Source organism: Mugil cephalus, chromosome 3 (assembly GCF_022458985.1).
Source record: "Mugil cephalus isolate CIBA_MC_2020 chromosome 3, CIBA_Mcephalus_1.1, whole genome shotgun sequence".
NCBI classification, from domain to species: Eukaryota; Metazoa; Chordata; class Actinopteri; order Mugiliformes; family Mugilidae; genus Mugil; species Mugil cephalus.
In genome coordinates this window covers 29,183,926-29,208,248 of record NC_061772.1, presented here as the reverse complement: position 1 = coordinate 29,208,248, position 24,323 = coordinate 29,183,926, and the positions used below count along the sequence as shown (strand labels likewise).

At 40.1% G+C, this 24,323-nt stretch overlaps 4 protein-coding genes across 4 annotated transcripts; 3 read left to right on the top strand and 1 right to left on the bottom strand.

The window, feature by feature from the left end:
- The first annotated feature begins 2,090 nt into the window (after nt 1-2,090).
- LOC125005970 (beta-1,3-galactosyltransferase 1-like) lies at nt 2,091-4,098 on the top strand. Its single transcript, XM_047581660.1, has one exon. The coding sequence runs from the start codon at nt 2,109-2,111 to the stop codon at nt 3,210-3,212; it is 1,104 nt and encodes a 367-aa protein (XP_047437616.1). The 5' UTR covers nt 2,091-2,108; the 3' UTR covers nt 3,213-4,098.
- A 7,539-nt stretch (nt 4,099-11,637) lies between these two features.
- On the top strand, nt 11,638-13,590 carry LOC125005967 (beta-1,3-galactosyltransferase 1-like). Its single transcript, XM_047581658.1, has 2 exons — nt 11,638-11,729; nt 11,868-13,590. Exon 2 carries the CDS (start codon nt 11,892-11,894, stop codon nt 13,050-13,052), a length of 1,161 nt encoding a protein of 386 aa, XP_047437614.1. The 5' UTR covers nt 11,638-11,729; nt 11,868-11,891; the 3' UTR covers nt 13,053-13,590.
- A 4,335-nt stretch (nt 13,591-17,925) lies between these two features.
- On the bottom strand, nt 17,926-20,068 carry LOC125005968 (beta-1,3-galactosyltransferase 5-like). The gene is made up of 2 exons (XM_047581659.1): nt 19,896-20,068; nt 17,926-19,749 (listed from the first exon to the last, which is right to left on the bottom strand). Exon 2 carries the CDS (start codon nt 19,740-19,742, stop codon nt 18,582-18,584), a length of 1,161 nt encoding a protein of 386 aa, XP_047437615.1. The 5' UTR covers nt 19,743-19,749; nt 19,896-20,068; the 3' UTR covers nt 17,926-18,581.
- Nucleotides 20,069-20,399: 331 nt separating this feature from the next.
- Nucleotides 20,400-22,653, top strand: LOC125005966 (beta-1,3-galactosyltransferase 1-like). Its single transcript, XM_047581657.1, has 2 exons — nt 20,400-20,536; nt 20,646-22,653. Exon 2 carries the CDS (start codon nt 20,653-20,655, stop codon nt 21,811-21,813), a length of 1,161 nt encoding a protein of 386 aa, XP_047437613.1. The 5' UTR covers nt 20,400-20,536; nt 20,646-20,652; the 3' UTR covers nt 21,814-22,653.
- The last annotated feature ends 1,670 nt before the right edge of the window (nt 22,654-24,323 follow it).

The window sequence follows — 24,323 nt, the reverse complement described above, 5'->3', positions numbered from 1 at the left end:
AAAGAAGGTAAAATGTCTGTTCAACTGTGTTAAAACCGCGTCCGTATTATATTAATCCTCCTGGCTGGCTCGCCAAAAAATGTGTAATGTGCAGATATAACACAAACTAATAGTACATGGAAAAAAAGGCCAATTGGAAGACATAACTATGCTCAAGGAGGATAGGCAGAACATGGACAGGGATTAAAAAACAAATGTTTTCCTCTATTGGCAGAACTGTCACCTTTAAGTGCATAGAATAAAACCTTTTCAGTAGACTGAATTTCCTTTTCAGCATCAAAATTTTGTATCACTTAAAATATAGAACTTGGTAATCCTAACTTGAACAGCAAACCAGTGCACAATAACACTGCTTAAAGTGACAAAGAATGATAACCCGAAAATAGTCCAAAAATAAGGAAAAAAGAGGAAAAAGTGTGTGAAATTGTCCATCTACCCGGGTAGTGTTATTTTGTGTTGATGTCTTGTCTGTATGAAGATGGTTTGATGGTTGCTTTTCCCAATATGGCAGTCTAGGCTCTGGCTTGCCATCTGAATGCATCAAATACTCCAACAAAAACCAACTGGAGTTTCACTCAATAAACCCAGATATCCTTGCAGCGAGGTTCGGACGACCGAAACTCCCCTCAGGTAAATAACGACAATCCAGAATCAATATGTCAACTGAAACGTTGTTTTAAAACTCCTATGATGTAGTTGATCAACTTAACACTATCTTGCCGTAGCATGTGTATGTCCTCATCCGCATCGGTCCATGGAATGAAACGGCACTGATAAATAACTAGGGTGTTTCCCAGCGCTCGTGTGCACACCCTACTGGTAAAAATAAGGAGCTACTTCTAAACTCTGTACACTGTATATCCCTAAACACCTCTAACTGTAAACATTTGAGTGTGTAACTAATGCCCGTTACATCCATATTTACAGCCTTGAACAAACAAAACATTTTGGTCTCTAAACTAATTTCTCCGTTCATGATTTCTCCGATTTTAAAGAACTATGAATAATTAAGGACAAAAATATTAAATAATTTTACCCTGTAGAAGGTGGTAAGGCAGTAAAGAAGAAGAAAAGGAAGTTATCTGCATTTACTGTCGTCCAGAACTGAGATCAAAAGCATAATAAACCTGAGGCCATGTTACAGACATGGAGCTTCGCCCAATGACACCATTTAAACATGTAATGTAAGCTGCACCTCTTGGTGCTTTTAGGATACCAATATAATATGAGCAATAAGTAACTCATTAAAAATAAGGGGCACCAACAGGAGTTGGGAAACGAGAAATAGAATAAAAGAAATGAACGCTTACAAAAATACTAACTTTAAATAAATAAAATATCAATACATAAAAATAATACAATTTCTCTTCTCTCTTGGAACTTTAAAGTCTGTCTAAGTCGAAGAATCCGATGAAAACATTTTAGATAAAAAAAGCAAAGAGTCTAAGTCATTGTAGGTCATTAACATATGTTAAACAGTTTTAAGTTCAGACAGGTCCCATTTTCTGTGATTAAGATTAATTCAAACCTTTAGTGGCTGTTATTTAAAAAAGGTTAATTATTCTTTACGCAGAGAAATAAAAGTGCATAAGGAAGAGGTTTTATTTCTCTGGAAAGATTTCTGATTTTCCTCAGAACAACAAACTGAAGGGTGGAATAAACACAGGTGTGGCTCTTCTGCAGGTAAGAAAAGAGAACAAGAGCACCGTGGTTACTTGATCTCACAGGGAGCAGAGACATCAGGGTCCATGGTCAACATGGACAGGGAAGACTCACACCTGAGTGTCTGCCCTGAATTTTTCATTGTCTGACAGCGAGGAAGACAACATGCTTCAAAGTGACTTGTTATGAGCTGAAAAAGGTATGTGAGGATTCATTTTCTCCTTTTTTATATCAAATAAGGAAGCAGAGAAACTGTTGTTAACTAAAACCTGAAGACATGTGATCCTAAAATAAGACTTAATATTTTAATAATAAAATTAAAATTTAAAAAATAAATTGTGTCGTTTTAGGGAAAAATGATGACCTTCAAGAGATTGTGTGTTTGTTCCCATCAAGTCTACTTCGCGTTTTTTCTGGTGTTTGGAGCATGTTTCCTATTTTGCTACATGGATGTAAATGGCATAATTGACATAAATGAAGTAGTGCCTGAGTGGGACATTAAATGGATCAAAGCAGTCAGAAGTCATGGATTAAATATTAATGCAGACAACAGGACTGATCCTAGATCTACATCTGAGCCCAACACTACTGCTGAGAGTCAGAACATGACATCAACACAGGAGGCCGACCCCTCTACACCACAGCAGACTGCACATCCTTCAGTGGTGGATCAGAACCCAGCTGTTCCTGATGTATCTCTTAGACCATACTTAGTGGAATACCCCTACAAGTACAACTTCCTCATGAATGAGCCTCAGAGATGTGAGCAGGAGAAGCCCTTCTTGGTCCTCATGGTCCCTGTGGCCCCCCACAACCGGGAGCACAGAGACGTGATCCGCAGCACCTGGGGAGGCCAGAGCTCGGTCCTGGGCAAAGAGCTGAGGCTGTTCTTCCTGCTGGGGCTGCAGACCGGAGACGGGGCCGAGCTGCTGCGAGAGCAGCTGCTGCAGGAGAGCAAAGAGCACCGAGACCTGATCCAGAGCGACTTCCTGGACTGCTACAAGAACCTGACCATCAAGACCATGGTGATGCTGGAGTGGCTGGACTCTTACTGCTTCAGCGCCTCTTACGCCATGAAAATCGACTCAGACATGTTTCTGAATGTCCCGAACCTCATCAAGATGCTCCTAGAGGCTCCAGAGACAAACTACATGACTGGACTTGTGGAATATGAAGGTGCAGTCCTGAGAAACCAAGACTCTAAGTGGTACATACCTGAGGAGCTTTACTCTGAACCAGTGTTGCCACATTATGCTCTGGGTCTGGGTTACATTTTATCTTTAGACCTCCCAAAAAAGCTGGTGGAGGCATCCAGACACGTTAGAGCTCTCTACATTGAAGACGTGTATCTCGGTTTTTGCATGAAGCATGCAGGGATCCCTCTGACTGACCCTCCAAGCTGGGACTACTTCCACGTCTTTCCGAAGCCGTACAGCCGCTGTGCTTTCTCCCAGATAGTCGCCACCACAATCAATGAAAACATGGACAGAATATGGCTTTGGAAAGACCTTAATAGACCTGGCCCATACTGCTCAGATGTTCAAGACTAGGGATGGATACTAACACACTACATTATGGTACCGGTGCTGAAAAGCAACACAGATTTTGGTGCCACTGAATTTTGAATTAACGTCCCCTTAGAACTTTATTGAAAATTTGTAGATCCAACAAAAAAACAAAGTCCCACATGCGCATCGGTCCATGGAATGAAACGGCACTGACAAGGAACTAGGGTGTTTCTCAACGCTCGTGTGCACACCCTACTGCTGAAAATAAGGAGCTACTTCTAAACTCTGTACACTGTATATCCCTAAACACCTCTAACTGTAAACATTTGAGTGTGTAAATAATGGTATATATATATATATATATATATATATATATATATATATACAGTGTTGCCAGAGCAGGAGGTTTAGAAATTGTTTTTAATTTATTTTGTTGGTTAAATTTTTTTTTTTATTTTTGTTAAAGCTGGTTCAAAACTGGTTCTGTCTCAACTGTCTTGAGACAGAAGCATCTCCTGCACTGTAAAATAAAATTTAACTAAGATTAAATGTCGTCTAATCTTTTTTGTGTTTCTACCAAGACAATTCTTCTTACTGGACAGTTTTTGTGTTACAGCGTTTGACTCGCTTTTCTTCCTGGTTCTTAGTTCAGTTGATGCTTAAAAATGAGAACTAGCACAACTCTGAAGGTTTGTAGATGAACACAGACAAGTGCAACAGCCACTTTGTCCAAGTTAGAATGTCTTGTTTCAAGCATCTGAACCTTTTCAACTCATACCATCTTAAAAAACAGACAACAGCCAAATGTAATTCATTGTTTTATTGTCAGTCTTACTTACGCCCATAGATGAAATACAGTCCTGAGCAATGGCAGTACTGACTGTAAAATTACAGCTATTATTCTCTTCATACTTTTCTTGTATCAACACAAATTTACTTGTTTTTTTGTTTGTTTGTTTGTTTGTTTATTTTTTTGAAAACTCTGAAACTCTGGAAGTTTGTTTTATCTGTGGGTTTTTTGCGCTTAGATATGTTTACTTGTTTTGTCCTGTTTTATTGGCCAATCATTTTGCTTATTTTAAGTATTATATCCCTCATTTGTCTTTTGAACCAAATATTTATTGGCATTTATATGTATTTACACACGTTATTTCAGATTTTTCTTTGATATAAACATTTGAAAAATTAAGGTTATACAAGAAATGTGTAGCAGAACAGTTGAACCAATAACAGTTTGGCAAACATCTCTTGTTCGTTGGATTCTATCTGATATTTCTCTGCACAATTCACAAATACATTCAGACAAATATCCTGAGACAGCACAGTTTGACAGTGATTCATACTGGTAAATTTATTGGTTAATAGGAGCCCATCTTATAGAGAAAATGTCCATGTTAAGATGAAGGTGTGCTGTTATCTTTATTACATAAACCTCACTCTCTCATGTCACTGAGCTACAATAGGAGGACTTATGTGAAGTATTGAGTAATGACGCTTTGACTCAATTGTCTTTAAAGGGATGTTATTGTGACGGCCCTTTTATTTTGATGTGCCACTTCCCCAAAGAAATGGGTTGTTCTGTTTGTTAGCTCAACAGCGAAGGCTGGTGGATGTTCACTCCACCTGAGTGTTTGTTACTTTGACCAAGTTAAATAAATACGCTGCACGGCTGCTGAAGACAACACTTGTCAATTCCTTGATACCAGATGAACATTGGACACATTCAACAACCTATCATGTTCCTGGATATAAAAAGTAGGACATGGAATAAAAACAGCTTCTTGTTCTCCGCTCTTCCCTTAGGGAGTGGTCCAATAATATAAAACGATGCGTTCAAAGGTAAATCGCTGTTCAGTAGCAAAAATAATTCGTTCTGAATTCCCTTCCAAACATTTTTCAACTTTGGCCACTCCCAGAAAATGTGTGTGTGATCTTGTGTCTGATGACGTTCCCTCCAGCACCATTTCCTTTTAGTACTGTTAAATTACTGTTAAATTTGTCAGTCATAAAGGCGGTCTTCAATTTCCAAACAAATTCTTTCCACATTGGAATACTAGTTATTTTATGGCCCTCTTTTATCCTCCCAGCGTGTACAGTGGACACCCTTAAAATTTTACACAATCTCAAATATTATCATGAAATATTTCTGTGGCTGCATTAGACGGACACAAACAAATGCAAATTATATTTATTTACTTTACTGTTTATAAGAAAATCTAACAAAACTAAATTCTTGACAGTTTCAATGTGTCAGTTCCCAATACTGTCGGAATCAAAGTCAAAAAATAAAAGAGAATGTGTTCAAAACTGAACAAAAAATAAATAAACCATCACTTCATCAAATGAATATTTATTTTTTATTTTACCAACTTCAGCCTACAGGGAAAGACAAATAATTAAAGAACTCCTTCGGTTCACCTGACTTATCTGAAGAATGATTTAGTGTGATTAGGCCCAGGACTTTAATGCGTTAATTAAGATTAATTAACTACACAAAAATTAACGTGCGTTTTAATCGCACTTATTTTTGCCCCACGGAACGTTTCTCACTGGATGAGTTTCAGACGAACTGATTATACTGATCAACCTTTTTAAAGAAAAATGTGTGTGCGATGTACCAGTATGTGTTTTAGCTGATGACTTCTGGTGAATTTGTGGAAAAGAATTGATATATATATCAATTCAGGCCGGTAATTTCATCATTTTAGGGGCAAGGCCACTTGGCCTTTTGTGTTGTCATTTTTTTTCCAGTGCACAAAGACCAAAAGCCAGGGCACCAAGGCCATAAAGTAAAACAATAATTTTAAAGTTCACGTCTGTAATTAATTTAATTTAAGGTGTAATTACTCTTCTGAGTTTGATTGGACTCTAAAGAACCATCTCCTACACTATTATGTCTGAAGATAAGAAAATATTGAACATATCTAACCTTATCAACCCATCACTCACTTTAGATACTCTAAAACTTATTAAACCTCTATCCTCCCATGATTTCATTCAATTGTCATCGAATGCGCAAGAGAACCTGGAGTGCATCAAAATGTTTGTTAACAGAACATACACTAGCATGCAGGCTACTGATTAACCCATAATAGCCCAGACCGATTTCTCAATCAAGGAAAATTATTGAGTAAATAAAAAGAACTAAATAGACGACAAAGAAAACATTTATGACCTTTTATTTTGAAAAATAGCATTCTTAAGTCTCAAGATCTGATATATTAAATTACAAGCAGAGTTGCAGAACACTGCATAGAAAAAGTGGCTATGAACAGCCAGCACATATCATGTATCATATGACGGCAGGAACAAGCGGTAGTAACATCCACAACCTTACGCTTAGAGCTCAACAGAGGAAAAACTAATTAGCCTTTGTTATAACAGTCTTAATTAGAAAGCTCTGGTTCAAAATTCAAAACAAAGAAAACAAAACAGGCTCTGAAAAAACAGCCTCAGAAAACTTAATTCAAGAAAAAACCTAAACTAAAAATTGCTCCACTGAAGGAGGAAAAGGCACAAAAGACCTAAGTCGAAACCAAAGGCAAACTCACAAAGAAAACTAACGAACAAAAACAATTACTCAGGAGGTAACGGGACAAAATCCAAATAATGAATGTGGTCAAAGCTGTGGTGAAGCTGGGGTGATTGCACAAGGACAAAGAGGAACACTCTGGCACAAGACAAGGGAGACGCAGACTATTTGAACAACAATTTGTGACAACAATAGCCCTAATCAATGTCAGTAGCTCCTGAGTGGCCGACTACCCTCCCTGAGGCACCGGACGGTTTGCCAGAATCTTTTCAGAGCGACTGATAGTCTTATTCCCTAGCCTCACCGAATTTCTCCCACATGTGAGGTTTTGCCTCAGTGGCTGCCCTGGCTGTGGGTCACTTAGTCATCCGGTACCCGTCAGCTGCTTCCGGAGACCCACAGTCCAACCCCGCCCTGTAGGCCTCCTTCTTCAGCCTTCGCCTCACCTCTGTTGTCCACCATCGAGTTTGGGGTTTATTGCCTCGAGCAGCACCAGCGACCTTGCAGCTGAAGCTCTCTTGGAGGTGGTCCATCTCCGACAGAATCGACAGTCCAGACAGTCTATCTTGACAAGTTCTTCCACCAGACGTTCCCAGAAGACCCTCACAATTCGTTTGGGTCTACTAGGTCTGCGATGTGATCCTCTCTTCACCCATGCGTCCAGAACATATGGTCGTAGGTCAGATGATACGACTATTGAGTCAATCTTCCAACCTTCAACCTAGACCATCATCGTGCCAAGAGCACCAATGAACACTCTTGTGCTGAAACATGATGTTAGTTATGGACAGACTGTGACTCACACAGAAGTCCAACTAACTGAACACTTTTCAGGTTCAGATCAGGCAGTCCGTTCCTCCCAATCACACCCAATCACACCCCTCCAGGTCATGCTGTCATTGCCCACATGAGCATGAGTCAGAGTGCAGTCCAGTGTCCATCCTAGGGTCTCCAAAAAGGGTGTGTACTCTGGCCTCCAATTGGCCCATAAGTGCAAACAACAATCAGGAACCATTCCCCTCACAAAGGTGCAGGGAACCAACTTTTTCGTCGACCCATGAGAATCCCAACATGCAGGCAGATAGTCTGGGGGCAAACAAAGAGCCCACGAGCCCCAGCCTCTGGCCTGGCTCCAGGATTGGGCCCTGGTGACCCCCCATTTCAGGGTCTCCTGAACCCTTCTTTGTCTGACCCTTCAGGGTAAAATACCCCCGACAGTATAGCCCCTAGGGTCCACCACGGTAAGGTGACAATTCAAGGAGAAGAGAAGTCTCACTAGGGTCATGGGTCTGCTGGAGCTTGTTCTGTTGGACAGATCATCAGTCCATTGCATGGCTAACAAAGAGACAAACATTTAGAATCACAAACCAAACTAACAAGCATGTCTTTGGAAGGTGGGAGAAAACTGGAGTACCCGGAAAAGTAAAAACAAAATAATCCCATTCACTCATTGAGCCTTGATCTGAAAGAACACTGACACAGTCATTGACCAATGGTGCCCCCACAACTTTTTTGTTGGCAGCTATAATTTATGATCATAGATGCACATTGTTCAGTTAAATTTATTTGGACTTATGTTTTGACTTGGGTATCTGTGTTTACACACAGGCCTGACAGGCTGCTCTCATATGTTTAATGTAGGAAAACATTGCTTAAAAGTCTTTATTTAACTGGCATTAAGACAGCAGCTTGAAGTTCTTCTTTGGGTGGCATGGAAGGAAAGACCCTCTTCTCCTGCCAGCTTTTGAGTTGGTTACTGTCACGCCACCTATGTACAAATCATAGTCAAACACAGACCTCTTCCCCTAGTGCTTATTCATTATCACTGTGCGCAGTTTGACCAATTAGGCTTCTCTTCCTTGTTACGTATGTAGTGGGGGCAGAGGTATTTACAGGGGTGAAAGCATTTCCTTCCACCCCTGCAGAAATGACAGAGGTAAAAATGATGATAATACAACACTTTTATGACAATATGAGCCATTATTACATTATGAGCTGTTATCACATTATGATTTGCTACAATGTCTGTTGGCTTCTTGGGAGGTTTATTAAAACTGGGGTTGCTTAAAACATCGATGGTGGGGAATTTTCAGTTTTTCAATTTTTTACAATCTTCATTTCTCCACGGTGGTGTAGATTTTGTTCTTATTGTTTTAGTTAAAAGTGGAGCCACTGAGTCCAGTGTTGACCTCAGTATTAAACCTTTGGTATTAAAATTGTCTACAATAAAATCACAAGTTGTTGGTAAAATTTCAGCAGGAGTGCTCTGTAAAATCTCAATAAAATTTGCAGCCACGTTAGAAGTTAGGTCGTATTTCCTCACTGCAGGGGCTCCTAGCGGCTAAAAGTGGTGATATTAAAATACACACAGAAGTGGTCAGAAACAGGCAAGTCAACAGGAGGACACATCAGTGGACAGGCCATAAGTTGTGACCAGATCCAGGGTGTGTCCTCTGTTGTGAGTTGGCTGTGTGACGCCTTGTTTAAAATCCATACAGGATAAAATGTTAAAAAAGTCCCTGGACAATGTATCCGATACATTATCAACGTGCAAGTTAAAATCCCTAGTTATTAAGATTCTGTTATAAGCCAAGTGTATGATTGATAAAAGCTCCAAGTATTCGTTTATAAAACAGGAGGAATGATGGGCGGTCTGTATACTGCAATGCAAAGGATTTGAGAACTGGTAAAAACAAAGAGCATGATATTCAAATGATGAATATTTGTTAAAATACACCTCATTTGAGTTAAACGAATTCTTAATGATTGACAGTTCCTACTCCTTTCTTCACTGAGGGATGGAGTAGATGGATCGGATGGGCGTGGCTGGGTGTGTAGCAGTCCGTATGAAATGCAGGCAGACAGCTGACAACTATTGGACTTATTGAGGCGGAGACCGTCAGCGCTAAAAAGACACTTTCTATCCCAGAAACCGTTAAAATTGTAAATACAAGCAACATTGTGGTAGGCACTCTCCGAAGCCAGCCAGGTGTTGAGGCTTAGCAGCCTATTGAATCATCCCATCCGCTGGCCACAGGTGGGGGTGGGGCCGGAGATGAAGATGTTGCAGTGGAAAAGAAGAAGAAAGTCCTGATTCAATTAGCCCGAGACGCCCACAGGACTTCCAGCGTGGCGACCAACAAGACGGGACCTGTGACCCAAGGGGGGAAAGTCCTCGAGGCTGAATTTAGAATGTGGTGTTTTGTTCGGTGTATGTGCATTTTGTCTAGTGTTGGTAGCACACTGTGTAGTCATATTTCAAAATCCCACCTCTCCAAAACAGTTGTATACCCCACATTCATGGTAAAAGATAAAAGGACACAATTAATTTAGTTACTTTGGTTAAGACATTTCTGAAAACAACGACATTACAGAAAACACAACAACATTACAGAAAACAGCATTTCACAAAATACAACATTTCTGAAAACACAATACATGTTTTTATAAAAATAAAATAAAATGTGTGGAGCTGTCCAGCATTCTGTTTGGTTGTGGTATACAGTATGTGGTGACTTTATATATTGATTGCTGTGTATTGGTTGAGTGCCATTCACGCCGTGAGTTGTGCTTTGTGTTTTTTTATTGTTGTCACGTTATATGAGAATATATGTCATCAGATTGGCATTGTTTGTGTGATGGTATTATTCAGCTGCAAAATCGTCAGGTGCAATTTTGTTGTCACTGCTGTGGTCCCTCTCTCACTTGAGTTTTTTTTTTTTTTTTTTTTTTTTTTTCATCTCATCTCATACTGAGTAATAAAGAATGTTTGGCTCCAATGTAAATTCAGGGTTCAGGAGTACAGTGACTGAAGTATTTCATACTGCACTGACAATAAAAAATTATGTCTTTTGGCTTCTTGTAGAAGTCGCTTGAAGGAAGTTGATTTACAGATGTGGTCGAATGTTGGAGTCTCTTGGTCTGTAACGATAGGAGAACAAAACATCATATAAATAGCCTCAAAATTAATTAAACAAATTCACTTTACTATTTTGCGATTATTACATATTTGCCCATCAGATGTCTGGATGATTTACAAACTACAGTTAAAATACTAAAAAAATGTACAAACATTATAAGATATATATTTTGCAATGTCCATATTTAGAGCCTTGAACAAACAAAAGCTAATTTCTCCGTTCACGACAACAGTACAAGGGATTTTAAAGAACTATGAATAATTAAGGACATAAAGTTTAAATCATTTTACCCCGTAGAAGGTGGTAAGGCAGTAAAGAAGAAGAAAAAGAAGTTATCTGCATTTACTGTCCTCCGTAACTGAGATCAGAGGTGAGTGAGCTGCAGAGATCTCCACGCAAATGAGTATTATTTTATTATTATTTTATTGTTATTACATCTGTCAACAGCTTCACTAGAAAAGCGTAATAAACCTGAGGTCATGTTACAGCCATGGAGCTTCGCCCAATGACACCATTTAAACATTTATAAGCTGCACCTCTTTTAGGATACCAATATAATATGAGTAATAATTAACTTATTTAAAAAATGGGCACCAACAGGAGCTGGGAAACAAGAAATACAATAAAAGAAATGAACGCTTACAAAAATACTTTAAATAAATAAAATAACAATAAATAAAAATAATAAAATTTCCCTTGTGGAACATTAAAGTCTGTCTTAGTCTAAAGATCAGATGAAAACATTTTAGATAAAAAGGGAAGAGTCTAAATCATTGTAGATCATTAACATATGTTAAACAGTTTTAAGTTCAGACAGGTCCCATTTTCTGTGATTAAGATTAATTCAAACCTTTAGTGGCTGTTATTTATAAAAGGTTAATTATTCTTTACGGTGAGAAATAAAAGTGCATAAGAGTTTTATTTCTCCGAGGACTTATGGTTTTCCTCAAACAATAAACTGAAGGGTGGAGTAAACACAGGTGTGGCTCTTCTGCAGGTAAGAAACATGTGTCAGGGAAAACACACACCTGAGTCCCATGAGTTTTTCATTGTCCGACAGCAAGGGAGACAACATGCTTCAAAGTGACTTGTTATGGGCTGAAAAAGGTATGTGAGGATTCATTTTCTCCTTTTTTTCTGTCATAGAAGCAGAGAAGTTGTCGCTAACTAAAACCTGAAGACATATGAACCTAAAATAAGACTAAATACTTTGATAATAATTTGAAATATTTCTTTCCTTTAAAGAAATTGTGTCGTCTCAGGGAGAAAATGCTGAACTTCAGGAGATTGTGTCTTCGTTCCCATCGGTTCTACTTTGTGGTTTTTCTGGTGTTTGGAGCATGTTTCATGTTTTACTACATGGACGTAAATGAAGTAGTGCCTGAGAGGGACTTTAAATGGATCAAAGCTGTCAGAAATCATGGATTAAATATTAATGCAGACAACAGGACTGATTCTAGATCTACATCTGAGCCCAACACTGCTGCTGAGAGTCAGAACATGACATCAACACAGGAGGCCGACCCCTCTACACCACAGCAGACTGCACATCCTTCAGTGGTGGATCAGAACCCAGCTGTTCCTGATGTATCTCTTAGACCATACTTAGTGGAATACCCCTACAAGTACAACTTCCTCATGAATGAGCCTCAGAGATGTGAGCAGGAGAAGCCCTTCTTGGTCCTCATGGTCCCTGTGGCCCCCCACAACCGGAAGCACAGAGACGTGATCCGCAGCACCTGGGGAGGCCAGAGCTCGGTCCTGGGCAAAGAGCTGAGGCTGTTCTTCCTGCTGGGGCTGCAGACCGGAGACGGGGCCGAGCTGCTGCGAGAGCAGCTGCTGCAGGAGAGCAAAGAGCACCGAGACCTGATCCAGAGCGACTTCCTGGACTGCTACAAGAACCTGACCATCAAGACCATGGTGATGCTGGAGTGGCTGGACTCTTACTGCTCCAGCGCATCTTACGCCATGAAGATCGACTCAGACATGTTTCTGAATGTCCCAAACCTCATCAAGATGCTCCTAGAGGCTCCAGAGACAAACTACATGACTGGACTTGTGGAATATGAAGGTGGAGTGTGTAGAGATAAATACTCTAAGTGGTACATACCTGAGGAGCTTTACTCTGAACCAGTGTTGCCACATTATGCTCTGGGTCTGGGCTACGTTTTATCTTTAGACCTCCCAAAAAAGCTGGTGGAGGCATCCAGACACGTTAGAGCTCTCTACATTGAAGATGTGTATCTGGGTTTGTGCATGAAGCATGCAGGGATCCGTCCCACTGACCCTCCAAGTGGGAACTACTTCCACTTTTTTCCAAAGCCGTACAGCCGCTGTGCTTTCTCCCAGATAGTCACCACCACAATCAATGAATACATGGACAGAATATGGCTTTGGATAGACTTTAACAGACCTGGCCCGTACTGCTGAGACGTTCACAACCTGTTGATTGTTGGAAATAAGTGTTAAACAGAGCATGAAGCAGATGTGGAGCTCCTGTTGTTCTGTCTATACACATATTTAATTAATTCATCTTATGAAAAGATATTTGTCTTTTGTTTTCACTTGGATGTTATACATTAATAAAGAGAGCCTCATACAGTTGTGTAAGTTTAACACGTTTAATGTTGAGATGTAACTGAGTGGTGGGGAGGTTTTTAGGTTTGGGGGGCGGTGTCGACCTGAAAGTGACGACTAACGACCATTGATTACATAAACCTCACTCCCTCATGTCACTGAGCTACAATAGGAGGACTTATGTGAAGTATTGAGTAATGACGCTTTGACTCAAATGTCTTTAGAGGGTTTTTATTGTGAAGGCCCTTTTATTTTGATGTGCCACTTCCCCAAAGAAATGGGTTGCTCTGTTTGTTAGCTCAACAGCAAAGGCTGGTGGATGTTCACTCCACCTGAGTGTTTGTTACTTTGACCAAATTAAATAAATACGCTGCACGGCTGCTGAAGACAACACTTGTCAATTCCTTGATACCAGATGAACATTGGACACATTCAACAACTTAATATGTCCCTGGTTATAAAAAGTAGGACATGGAATAAAAACAGCTTCTTGTTCTCCGCTCTTCCCTTAGGGAGTGGTCCAATAATATAAAATGATGGGTTCAAAGGTAAATCGCTGTTCAGTAGCAAAAATAATTCGTTCTGAATTCCCTTCCAAACATTTTTCAACTTTGGCCACTCCCAGAAAATGTGTGTGTGATCTTGTGTCTGATGACGTTCCCTCCAGCACCAGTTCCTTTTAGTACTGTTACATTACTGTTAAATTTGTCAGTCATAGAGAGGGTCTTTAATTTTCAATCGAATTCTGTCCACATTGGACTACTAGTTATTTTATGCCTCTCTTCAAATACTTATCTTCCCAGCATCTTCAATAACATGTATAGATTCTTGAGAAAACATTAACATCTTTCCTTTCTATGGGTGTTGATTGTTTCCTAAACTCAATTCTTTGTGTGACGTCAGGTAACTTCTCACGTCCAAACACCTATGAAGGTCTTTACTTGTCAAACCCAAACTATCTTGCAGTTGCCTAAAGAACCACAAGATTCCCCTCCAAACATCATCTGGTTGATCACCATAAACTCTTTTTCCCCCCATTCTCTAAACCCAGTATCTAATCTGCTTGAGCCCTCCCTTTCTAATCAAATATCTCAGGATCTTTGTCCAAATGTATTTGTGAATTGTGTAGAGAAATATCAGCTTCAATCCAATGAACCAGAGATGTTTGTCAAACTGTTACTGGTTCAGTTGTTCTGCTACACATTTCTTGTATAACCTTAATTTTTCACATGTATATATCAAAGAACAATCTGATCTAAATGAAATAATGTGTGTAAATACATATGAATGCCAATAAATATTTGGTTCAAAAGACAAATGAGGGATATATAAAATATATGAATATGTAAAAATAATAAAACAGGAGAATGTGACTTATTAAAACAAGTAAACACATCTAAGCTCAAAGAACCCACAGATAAAACAAAGTAAATTTGTGTCGATACAAGAAAAGTATGAAGAGAAAAATAGCTGTAACTTTACAGTCAGTACTGCCATTGCTCAGGACTGTATTTCATCTATGGGCGTAAGTAAGACTGACAATAAAACAATGAATTACATTTGATAGTTGTCTGTTTTTTAAGATGGTATGAGCTGAAAAGGTTCAGATGCTTGAAATAAGACATTCTAACTTGGACAAAGTGGCTGTTGCACTTGTGTGTGTTCATCTACAAACCATTAGAAGATGCAACTGTCGCAAAATAACCAGTTTTGAACAAGCTTTAAGAATAAATAAATAAAAAACACCAATTTGTTTTTTGTTTTTTTGCCCACAAAATAAATTAAAAACTATTTCAAAATCTCCTGCTCTGGCATCACTGTGATCTCATGGTCTGTGTCTGTCTTTTATTTTGTGAATCATGTTTTGGAGTTTCCTGTTTTATTTTGTTAAGGTCTGGATTTCCTGTCTGTGTCCTTCGTGTGATTATTAATCAGTTTGTCCTGGTGTCTCACCTGTGTCTTGTGTATTTGTAGCCCCGCCTTCCCTTTGTTCTTTGTCTCATTGTTGATGTTTCTTTCCTTAATCTTGTCTCCATGTTTTTGCTCCCTGCCAGTTTCATGATTCCTTTGGATGTTTTGTATTTTGGATTGTCCTGCCTTACCTGCAGCACGTTTGGGTCCTCACCAGAATAACTCGAACAGTCACTCTCCTGCCTTACGGCTCAGTCCCAGGCGTCAGTGTTCACATCAGAGACGTATGAGCTGAAGTGGTGGCTCATTGACGTGAAGGCAGTGATTTTGACGCTGGATGAAAACTTAAATATGTCGGCAGGATATGCCAACGTTGCCTTACATGTCAGGTTTTTCCTCTTTTCACAAACTCTGCCATTCCTCAGCATAGCTCAAAGACCCTGCTGCAAAACGTTCCCACGGGACGTATGATACAGCAATGCGTCGTGTCCAGCTTCCATCTAGCAAAGTTTTCCAAACGCACGTGACTGCAGATGGAATGGAAGATTTGGTTCCATGTCTTGAATAAAAAACATTTGAACCTCCCAAATCTCCTTTCCAGCTCCACCAGCATTTTGTACAACTATAGTCAGAACATTCCCTGGTTGCACAAGCATTTGCTAGATTTTCCTCCATTTTCTGTTCTTAGTACATAAATTTTTATATTTCTCTTAATCTCTATTACATTCAGTCGTTCATGATGGCACAAACGCACTATAACACAAGTGTATATAAACATACATAACTGTGACACACTGCTTCATGACACCTCGCCTTTTATTGATCCACGCCGATGGCGATGCTGTGTTGAAGGTTATTCAGCACATGTCTCCATATTTAATTGTATCGAATGCTTGGAAACATAGAACCATTTCAACACAAGTTCAGAAGACTTTGTCCATCACTACCTGCAGCAGTGACTCAAGTCAGCTGGAGCAAAGCGTGTCTTTGTGCAGAGTCAGGCTGGAGCTCAGCAGCAGCCTCCTGTTTTTATAGTTACGCTATGTCAGCAAATAAAAAGTAGTGAAACATTAACTGTGGTTTAGTTATGGTTCGGTTGGCCAGCCCAAACATCTTTAACACTCTTATTTTTTCTCACAGTGTTATTGATTGGTGTTCAAAGAGTCAAAGCCAAATCTCCATCTCGTCTAACTCGTTCTGTTGAGGCCTTATCAGGAGAAGCAAGAGACTGTACGTTAGTGTCAAACCTGTCTCAACAAACATGTACACGAGTCCAAGTCATCTGAACAGTTTTCATTTGTTCAAGTTAATTCAAGTGCAGCGAAGAATGTGCAGACTTGTGCATTGGGGGAAACTAAACATCCCATCAACAAATGCATGGCTCAACCCATGAGAACCAGGATACAGCTGTCCACGTCCGCACGAAGCACAACAACATCCACAGTTCAACCAGAGAAGACAGATGGTTTGATGGAGTTACAAAGAAAGTCATTTATGTCAAACTGGAAAACCCCTCTGATATAATCTGCCATCAGTTTCCAATACAGCCTGAACATCTGAACATGAAGAAGTTCCATATCAGTGACATATTTAAGTAAGACTATTATAAAAGCAAACACAGTTGTAGCAAATAATAAGGAAAATACAATTTGCATGCTCTTTGAATACCATGTCTTAAACTGGTGGATGTATACAGAATCTTTTTCTGTTTTTCAGCCTTTTTTTTCATAAATCACTTCTAACTACCAATATTTCATTCATTTTCAGGGTTTTAACCTTTGAATCCCAGTCCGAAAATCCCAAGTTATGGAAAAACTGAATTATTTTCCATGCAATAAATGGTGTGTGTGCAAGAGAGACAGTGTTGTAGCATGAATGGATCATTTCGTTGTTGATAAAGATCATCCTCCTTTGAGGGATGTTTTTCATGAAATTCTTTTATTCCTACCACCTTTTATGGTGAAAAATACAACGACATTACAGAAAACAAACAACATTTCACAAAACACCACGACATTTCATTTCACGCTGGAAAGAATGGAGGCCGAGATGGCGTTACACTTCTTTTCTGGAGCATGTTCATGATTTCAGTTTCCTGTTCAGTTCCCTAAACGTCCCCATGGTGTCAGCATGTAGCTGCACTTTAGGTTTTCATTAATAAGTTGATGACAACTGGGAAAGGCTCCAGGAACCCTGCGACTCTACCGAGGGTTAAACAGTTGTAGGAGATGAGATGAGATGAGATAATAACTTCATTCCACCTCCTCACACGCCGTAATAAATCAGATCACTCGTGTTGTTGTGTTCATTGTTACTGACAACATGCTGTACATGATCCATGTTTTTGTTTTATTAAAGGCTACTGTTTGAGGAAATGATGGTGGTTTAAAACAATATGTTTTTTTTAGGTTTACGCCGCGAGTGTGTGAGATTTTTTTAGATTCATATGGTCAGAAGTGAGTGTGTTGATGTTAAAGAGTCATAAACCAAAGAGGAAACCATCTGGACCGACCTGAATCACCGACCTGAAAAGCCTGAAGAATCAGAAAAACTACACAAAGTGGAATTTGGGCTCATTGCCGCCTTCTGGCTCTCAGTGTCGTGTTCTGTCCACTTCTCTGACTAAAACAGCGGACAAATTACTAGGAAGAGCAGTTATGTTCCTTAAAAAAATTTGCAGATGCACAAGGGCCGGATTAGAGGCAGATTAGCCACTTTAGACACCTGCGGTTTAGAGCTTTTATCCAAGGAGACTTAGAAAGAGGCAGCTCAGACAAAGTGAACTAAGGACACACTGATGCAAACACAATAGGCATTAAACTTAATCAAACTTAATCTCTTTATTAATGTATAACATCCAAGTGAAAACGACAGACAAATATCTTTTCATGAGACGAGTTAATGATTATAGAAAATTCTACCCTTAATAAACACACTGAATGTGATTTAATCTGCCTGCAACCATTGTAAAAAGAGCCTGTTATGTATAAGAAACGATAAAAATCTAAGAAAACAAAGCATTTGTCCCGGGTGCTGGTAAGAGCTCGATGTTCTGATGGTTTATTTTACACACTGAGATAAAACATACATGGAGCATGACACTTCAGAATGCAGAACAGGGAGAGGCAAACAGGTTTCTGATAAACACCGTGTTAAAAAACACAAAAACAAAAAAAATGTTGACCGGTGTGGTCTCTCATTCTGTGTGTCTGTTTGTCGACATGTCTGACATTGCCAAACAAATGGATGTGTAACTGCAGCTTCAAATTTTCCTCAAATTCCTCTATTTTTAAAAAAAGAAAAAGAAAAAAGAAAAGAAAAGAACGAGTGTGTGTTTTGACTTTATTCAGCAGTGACTGAGTTTTATCCTCAGATTCCTACATTTAGATTTAACCTGAACAACAGGAGCTCCACATCTGCTTCGTGCTCTGTTTAACACTTATTTCCAACAATCAACAGATTGTGAACGTCTCAGCAGTACGGGCCGGGTCTGTTAAAGTCTTTCCAAAGCCATATTCTGTCCATGTTTTCATTGGTTGTGGTGGCGACTATCTGGGAGAAATCACAGCGGCTGTACGGCACTGGCATAAAGTGGAAGTAGTTCCCACTTGGAGGGTCAGTCAGAGGGATCCCTGCATGCTTCATGCACAAACCCAGATACACGTCTTCAATGTAGAGAGCTCTAACGTGTCTGGATGCCTCCACCAGCTTTTTTGGGAGGTCTAAAGATAAAACGTAGCCCAGACCCAGAGCATAATGTGGCAACACTGGTTCAGAGTAAAGCTCCTCAGGTATGTACCACTTAGAGTCTTTCTCTCTACGCACTCTACCTTGACGTTCCACAAATCCGGACAAGTAGTTTGTCTTTGGAGCCTCTAGGAGCATCTTGATGAGGTTTGGGACGTTCAGAAACATGTCTGAGTCGATCTTCATGGCGTAAGAGGCGTTGGAGCAGTAAGAGTCCAGCCACTCCAGCATCACCATGGTCTTGATGGTCAGGTTCTTGTAGCAGTCCAGGAAGTCGCTCTGGATCAGGTCTCGGTGCTCTTTGCTCTCCTGCAGCAGCTGCTCTCGCAGCAGCTCGGCCCCGTCTCCGGTCTGCAGCCCCAGCAGGAAGAACAGCCTCAGCTCTTTGCCCAGGACCGAGCTCTGGCCTCCCCAGGTGCTGCGGATCACGTCTCTGTGCTTCCGGTTGTGGGGGGCCACAGGGACCATGAGGACCAAGAAGGGCTTCTCCTGCTCACATCTCTGAGGCTCATTCATGAGGAAGTTGTACTTGTAGGGGTATTCCACTAAGTATGGTCTAAGAGATACATCAGGAACAGCTGGGTTCTGATCCACCACTGAAGGATGTGCAGTCTGCTGTGGTGTAGAGGGGTCGGCCTCCTGTGTTGATGTCATGTTCTGACTCTCAGCAGTAGTGTTGGGCTCAGATGTAGATCTAGGATCAGTCCTGTTGTCTGCAGTAACATTTAATCCATGATTTCTGACAGCTTTGATCCATTTATGGTCCCACTCAGGCACTACTTCATTTACGTCCATGTAGTAAAACAGGAAACATGCTCCAAACACCAGAAAAACCACAAAGTAGAAGTGATGGGAACGAAGACACAATCTCCTGAAGTTCATCATTTTCTCCCTGAGACGACACAATTTATTTAAAGGAAAGAAATATCTCAAATTATTATCAAAGTATTGACTGTTTAAACTGATAATCTCTGCAAAACCTGTCTTATTTGAGTCTTATTTTAGCTCCAGGAGAAGATTAAATAAAAGTTCACATACCTCTTGCTTTGGCGAACACTCCCCAGTCAGTAAATGTTCTGCTTTTTCAATCTGCAGCAGGAAAGAGAAAAAAAAAAGTAAATGATAAATTCATGTCTTGGGCGTGAGTCTTCCCTTCTAACAAACGTGAAGACATTAACACTCTCGGTCCCGATGCATCAGTGTGTTTTTTTTTTTTTTTTTTTTTTACCTGCAGAATAGTCACACCTGAAGAAGAATAGCTCCTCCCCTCTGTTGTTGCCCAAACCCCCAGAGGAGTAGGGAAGATGAGAGCAACTCACTATACTAAATTTAAAACTCTTCTTATTGTTACATCTATAGTTAGATATATGTGTATCAATTAGATTATCTCATTTTCTATTTTTTATGTGTTTATAGTGATATGTGGAAAAAAAACTGGTCAACACCAGGGATAAACAAAGTATATAACACCTATTTGTTGTCATTGCCGCAAGTCTCAGAGAAACAGAGAGGGTGGGGCAAACTCAGGTGTGGCTCTTCGGAAAAAAAAAAGGGACACAGTGCTGTCGTCACTTGACCATAGTTTGTTTGTTAGAAGAGAAGACTCACATTTCAGTCTCGGCCATGAATTCATCATTCTCTTGGATTTCTTTTCTTTTTCCTGCAACATATTGAAAAAGGTATGTGAACTTTTATTTGATCTTTTCCTGGAGCTAAAATAATAAACACTCAATACTTTGATAATAATTTGAGATATTTTTTTCCTTTGAATAAATTGTGTCGTCTCAGAGAGAAAATGATGAACTTCAGGAGATTGTGTGTTTGTTCCCATCGATCCTCCTTCGTGGTTTTTCTGGTGTTTGGAGCATGTTTCCTGTTTTACTACATGGACTTAAATGAAGTAGTGCCTGAGTGGGACCTTAAATGGACCAAATCAGTCAGAAATCATGGATTAAATGTTACTGCAGACAACAGGACTGATCCTAGATCTACATCTGAGCCCAACACTACTGCTGAGAGTCAGAACATGACATCAACACAGGAGGCCGACCCCTCTACACCACAGCAGACTGCACATCCTTCAGTGGTGGATCAGAACCCAGCTGTTCCTGATGTATCTCTTAGACCATACTTAGTGGAATACCCCTACAAGTACAACTTCCTCATGAATGAGCCTCAGAGATGTGAGCAGGAGAAGCCCTTCTTGGTCCTCATGGTCCCTGTGGCCCCCCACAACCGGAAGCACAGAGACGTGATCCGCAGCACCTGGGGAGGCCAGAGCTCGGTCCTGGGCAAAGAGCTGAGGCTGTTCTTCCTGCTGGGGCTCCAGACCGGAGACGGGGCCGAGCTGCTGCGAGAGCAGCTGCTGCAGGAGAGCAAAGAGCACCGAGACCTGATCCAGAGCGACTTCCTGGACTGCTACAAGAACCTGACCATCAAGACCATGGTGATGCTGGAGTGGCTGGACTCTTACTGCTCCAACGCCTCTTACGCCATGAAGATCGACTCAGACATGTTTCTGAACGTCCCAAACCTCATCAAGATGCTCCTAAAGGCTCCAAAGACAAACTACATGACTGGACTTGTAGCACGTGGAGGTCGAGTCCTGAGAAACCAAGACTCTAAGTGGTACATACCTAAGGAACTTTACGCTGAATCACAGTACCCACGTTATGCTCTGGGTCTGGGCTACGTTTTATCTTTAGACCTCCCAAAAAAGCTGGTGGAGGCATCCAGACACGTTAGAGCTCTCTACATTGAAGACGTGTATCTGGGTTTGTGCATGAAGCATGCAGGGATCCGTCCCACTGACCCTCCGAGCTGGAACTACTTCCACGTCTTTCCGAAGCCGTACAGCCGCTGTGCTTTCTCCAAGATAGTCGCCACCACAACCAATGAAAACATGGACAGAATATGGCTTTGGAAAGACTTTAACAGACCCGGCCCGTACTGCTGAGACGTTCACGACTAGGGATGGATACTGACACTCTGTACATAAAGGCACTGGTGCTGACTGTAACGGTAGTAACCAGACTGAAAAGCTACACCCATACCCATCCCTATTCAAGACCTGTTGATTGTTCCTCAAGCTCGGGTCCTGGGAGTTTGAGGGTTCTGCTGGATCAGTATCTTAGTCATGACTTTCCTACTTATCTTCACAGGACTAGCATGGCTCTTCTCTTCTGGACTGATGCTGTGTGTGTGTGCATATCTATTTCAGCATCTGAAAGGACACGCAGAGTGAGAGACCTCACCGGTCAACATTTTTTTGTTTTTGTGTTTTTTAACAAGGTGTTTTAACAGAAACCTGTTCTGCATTCTGAAGTGTCTTTTTTACAATGGTTGCAGGCAGATTAAATGACATTCAGTGTGTTTATTAAGGGTCGAATTTTCTGTAATCATTAACTCGTCTTATGAAAAGATATTTGTCTGTTTTTTTTCACTTGGATGTTATACATTAATAAAGAGAGCCTCATACAGTTGTGTAAGTTTAACACGTTTAATGTTGAGATGTAACTGAGTGGTGGGGAGGTTTTCAGGTTTGGGGGGCGGTGTCGACCTGAAAGTGACGACTAACGACCAGATACTGGAGCAGAGGTGTTAGAATAACAGTGTTGCCAGAGCTGGAGGTTTTGAAACTGTTTTTAATTTATTTTGTGGGTAAAAAAAAATAATAATTTGGGTGTTTTTTATTTATTTTTCTTCAAGATGATTCAAGATGATTTTTTTGAGACAGAAGCATCTTCTAATCCTGCACTGTAAAATAAAATCTAAGATTAAATGTCGTCTAATCTTTTTTTGTGTGTGTTTTTTAGCCTGAAAACTCCAGTTTGTTTTATCTGTGGGTCCTTTGAGCTTAGATATATTTACTTGTTTTCTCCTGTTTTATTGGCCGATCATTTTGCTTCTTTTAAATTGTATATCCCTCATTTTAAAACTTCCTTTTCTTGTACCTCACATTTGCTCATCCGACAGAGTCAGTTGGAAAAACAGATTAGACTTAAAGGCTCCTGGAGAAGAAAAAATCTCAGAATTGACAAAAAAATGGACGAAGGCAGTAGCTACACACCAATATCATAAAGTGTGGCGATAACTCTTAACCATCTTAACTTGAACACTTTATTATACACATTAACTGTGAGTGATGATTAATAAACAGGCGTACTACTTGGACGGCACATTTACAGCTGTGGTTTGGATTGAAAGTTAAAATATTGGAGAATAAACCCCTCAATAAATCAATAATGCTTCTTTTTTTTAATTTAAAGTGAGGTTATCCTTATTTGGTTATTTGTCTAAGGTGGAGGGACAGGACTTCGATCCTGTCCAGTAAGTTTATCAGTGACTAGGATCTTGTGCAGCTTGTTTAAATACTGGTCTGGCTCGTCTGACGCAGGATGTCCTTGTTCTTGTCTAAATCTCCGATGGGGACTTTTTGTTCAGAAACATCTGCGGGTGGTTGTGGAGTTGGTTTAGAAACCCATTCAGCTATTTCAATGATCCATGATCTAAAACGTTCCCTGCTCCTGAGAGAAACCACCTGCCAGTCAATTCCTCAAAACCTGTGAGGACGATTCTCATGCAAATATATTTACATGTGAATGGGCAGTTCCCCATAATTTATATATTCTTTTGGTTGTTTCTTTCTTTTTGTATAGATACCACACAAATCATCCACCCCACTTGTAATAATAAAATCTTCATCTTTTATTCCCATATCATTACAAAATACCAAATTAACATTAAATGTTTTGTAGATATTGTGAACCACGGGGTAGAATAAATGGTGATGGAAATTATATTAATTATTTGGGGGATTCTCACATGTTAACCTAATGCTAACCGCTAGTTGCATGTTTCAGGTGTGTTCAGATTCAGATTCAGACAAACTGAAGTTGCGTTCACTACGTTCCCGTCCACAGTGGCTCCACTTACTTCTTGTAATGTCTTTGTAGGAGAAGCTTCACTTGATAAAGACAGACCCTCTGTGTTTACATGGATAAAAGTCATCATCTATTGCAAATCTTGCACATGTCCATTGAAGACACTGTTACAGGCGTCTAACTACTTGTATGCCTTCAATTTTTCTTTCGTGCAGATGCTGAGTTTCTCAATTAGGTGTAAATGTCTGGCTGTTGCACGATGGATCGAATTTGAAAAATAAAATGAGCAAGAGAGCGTGGGTGCAGCATTGGGACCCAGTTTGTGAAAAACATGAATTGTCCCTCCCAATAAGACAATTGTCTTTCTGTCTTGTTTTCCTCGTAGGCATTGTGCCCAAAGTGTGCTGACTTCCTCATACACGTTGGTGAGTGAAATAAAACAGTGTTTCACTCAGAAGCAGGTACATCTCTGCCATCATGCAAATATAAAATGCCACAGTTCCAGAGTCAAAGAAAGAGCTCTTTGTCCACACATTTAATGAATCGGTGTATGTTTTTTTTTTTTTTTTATCACACCCTTCAT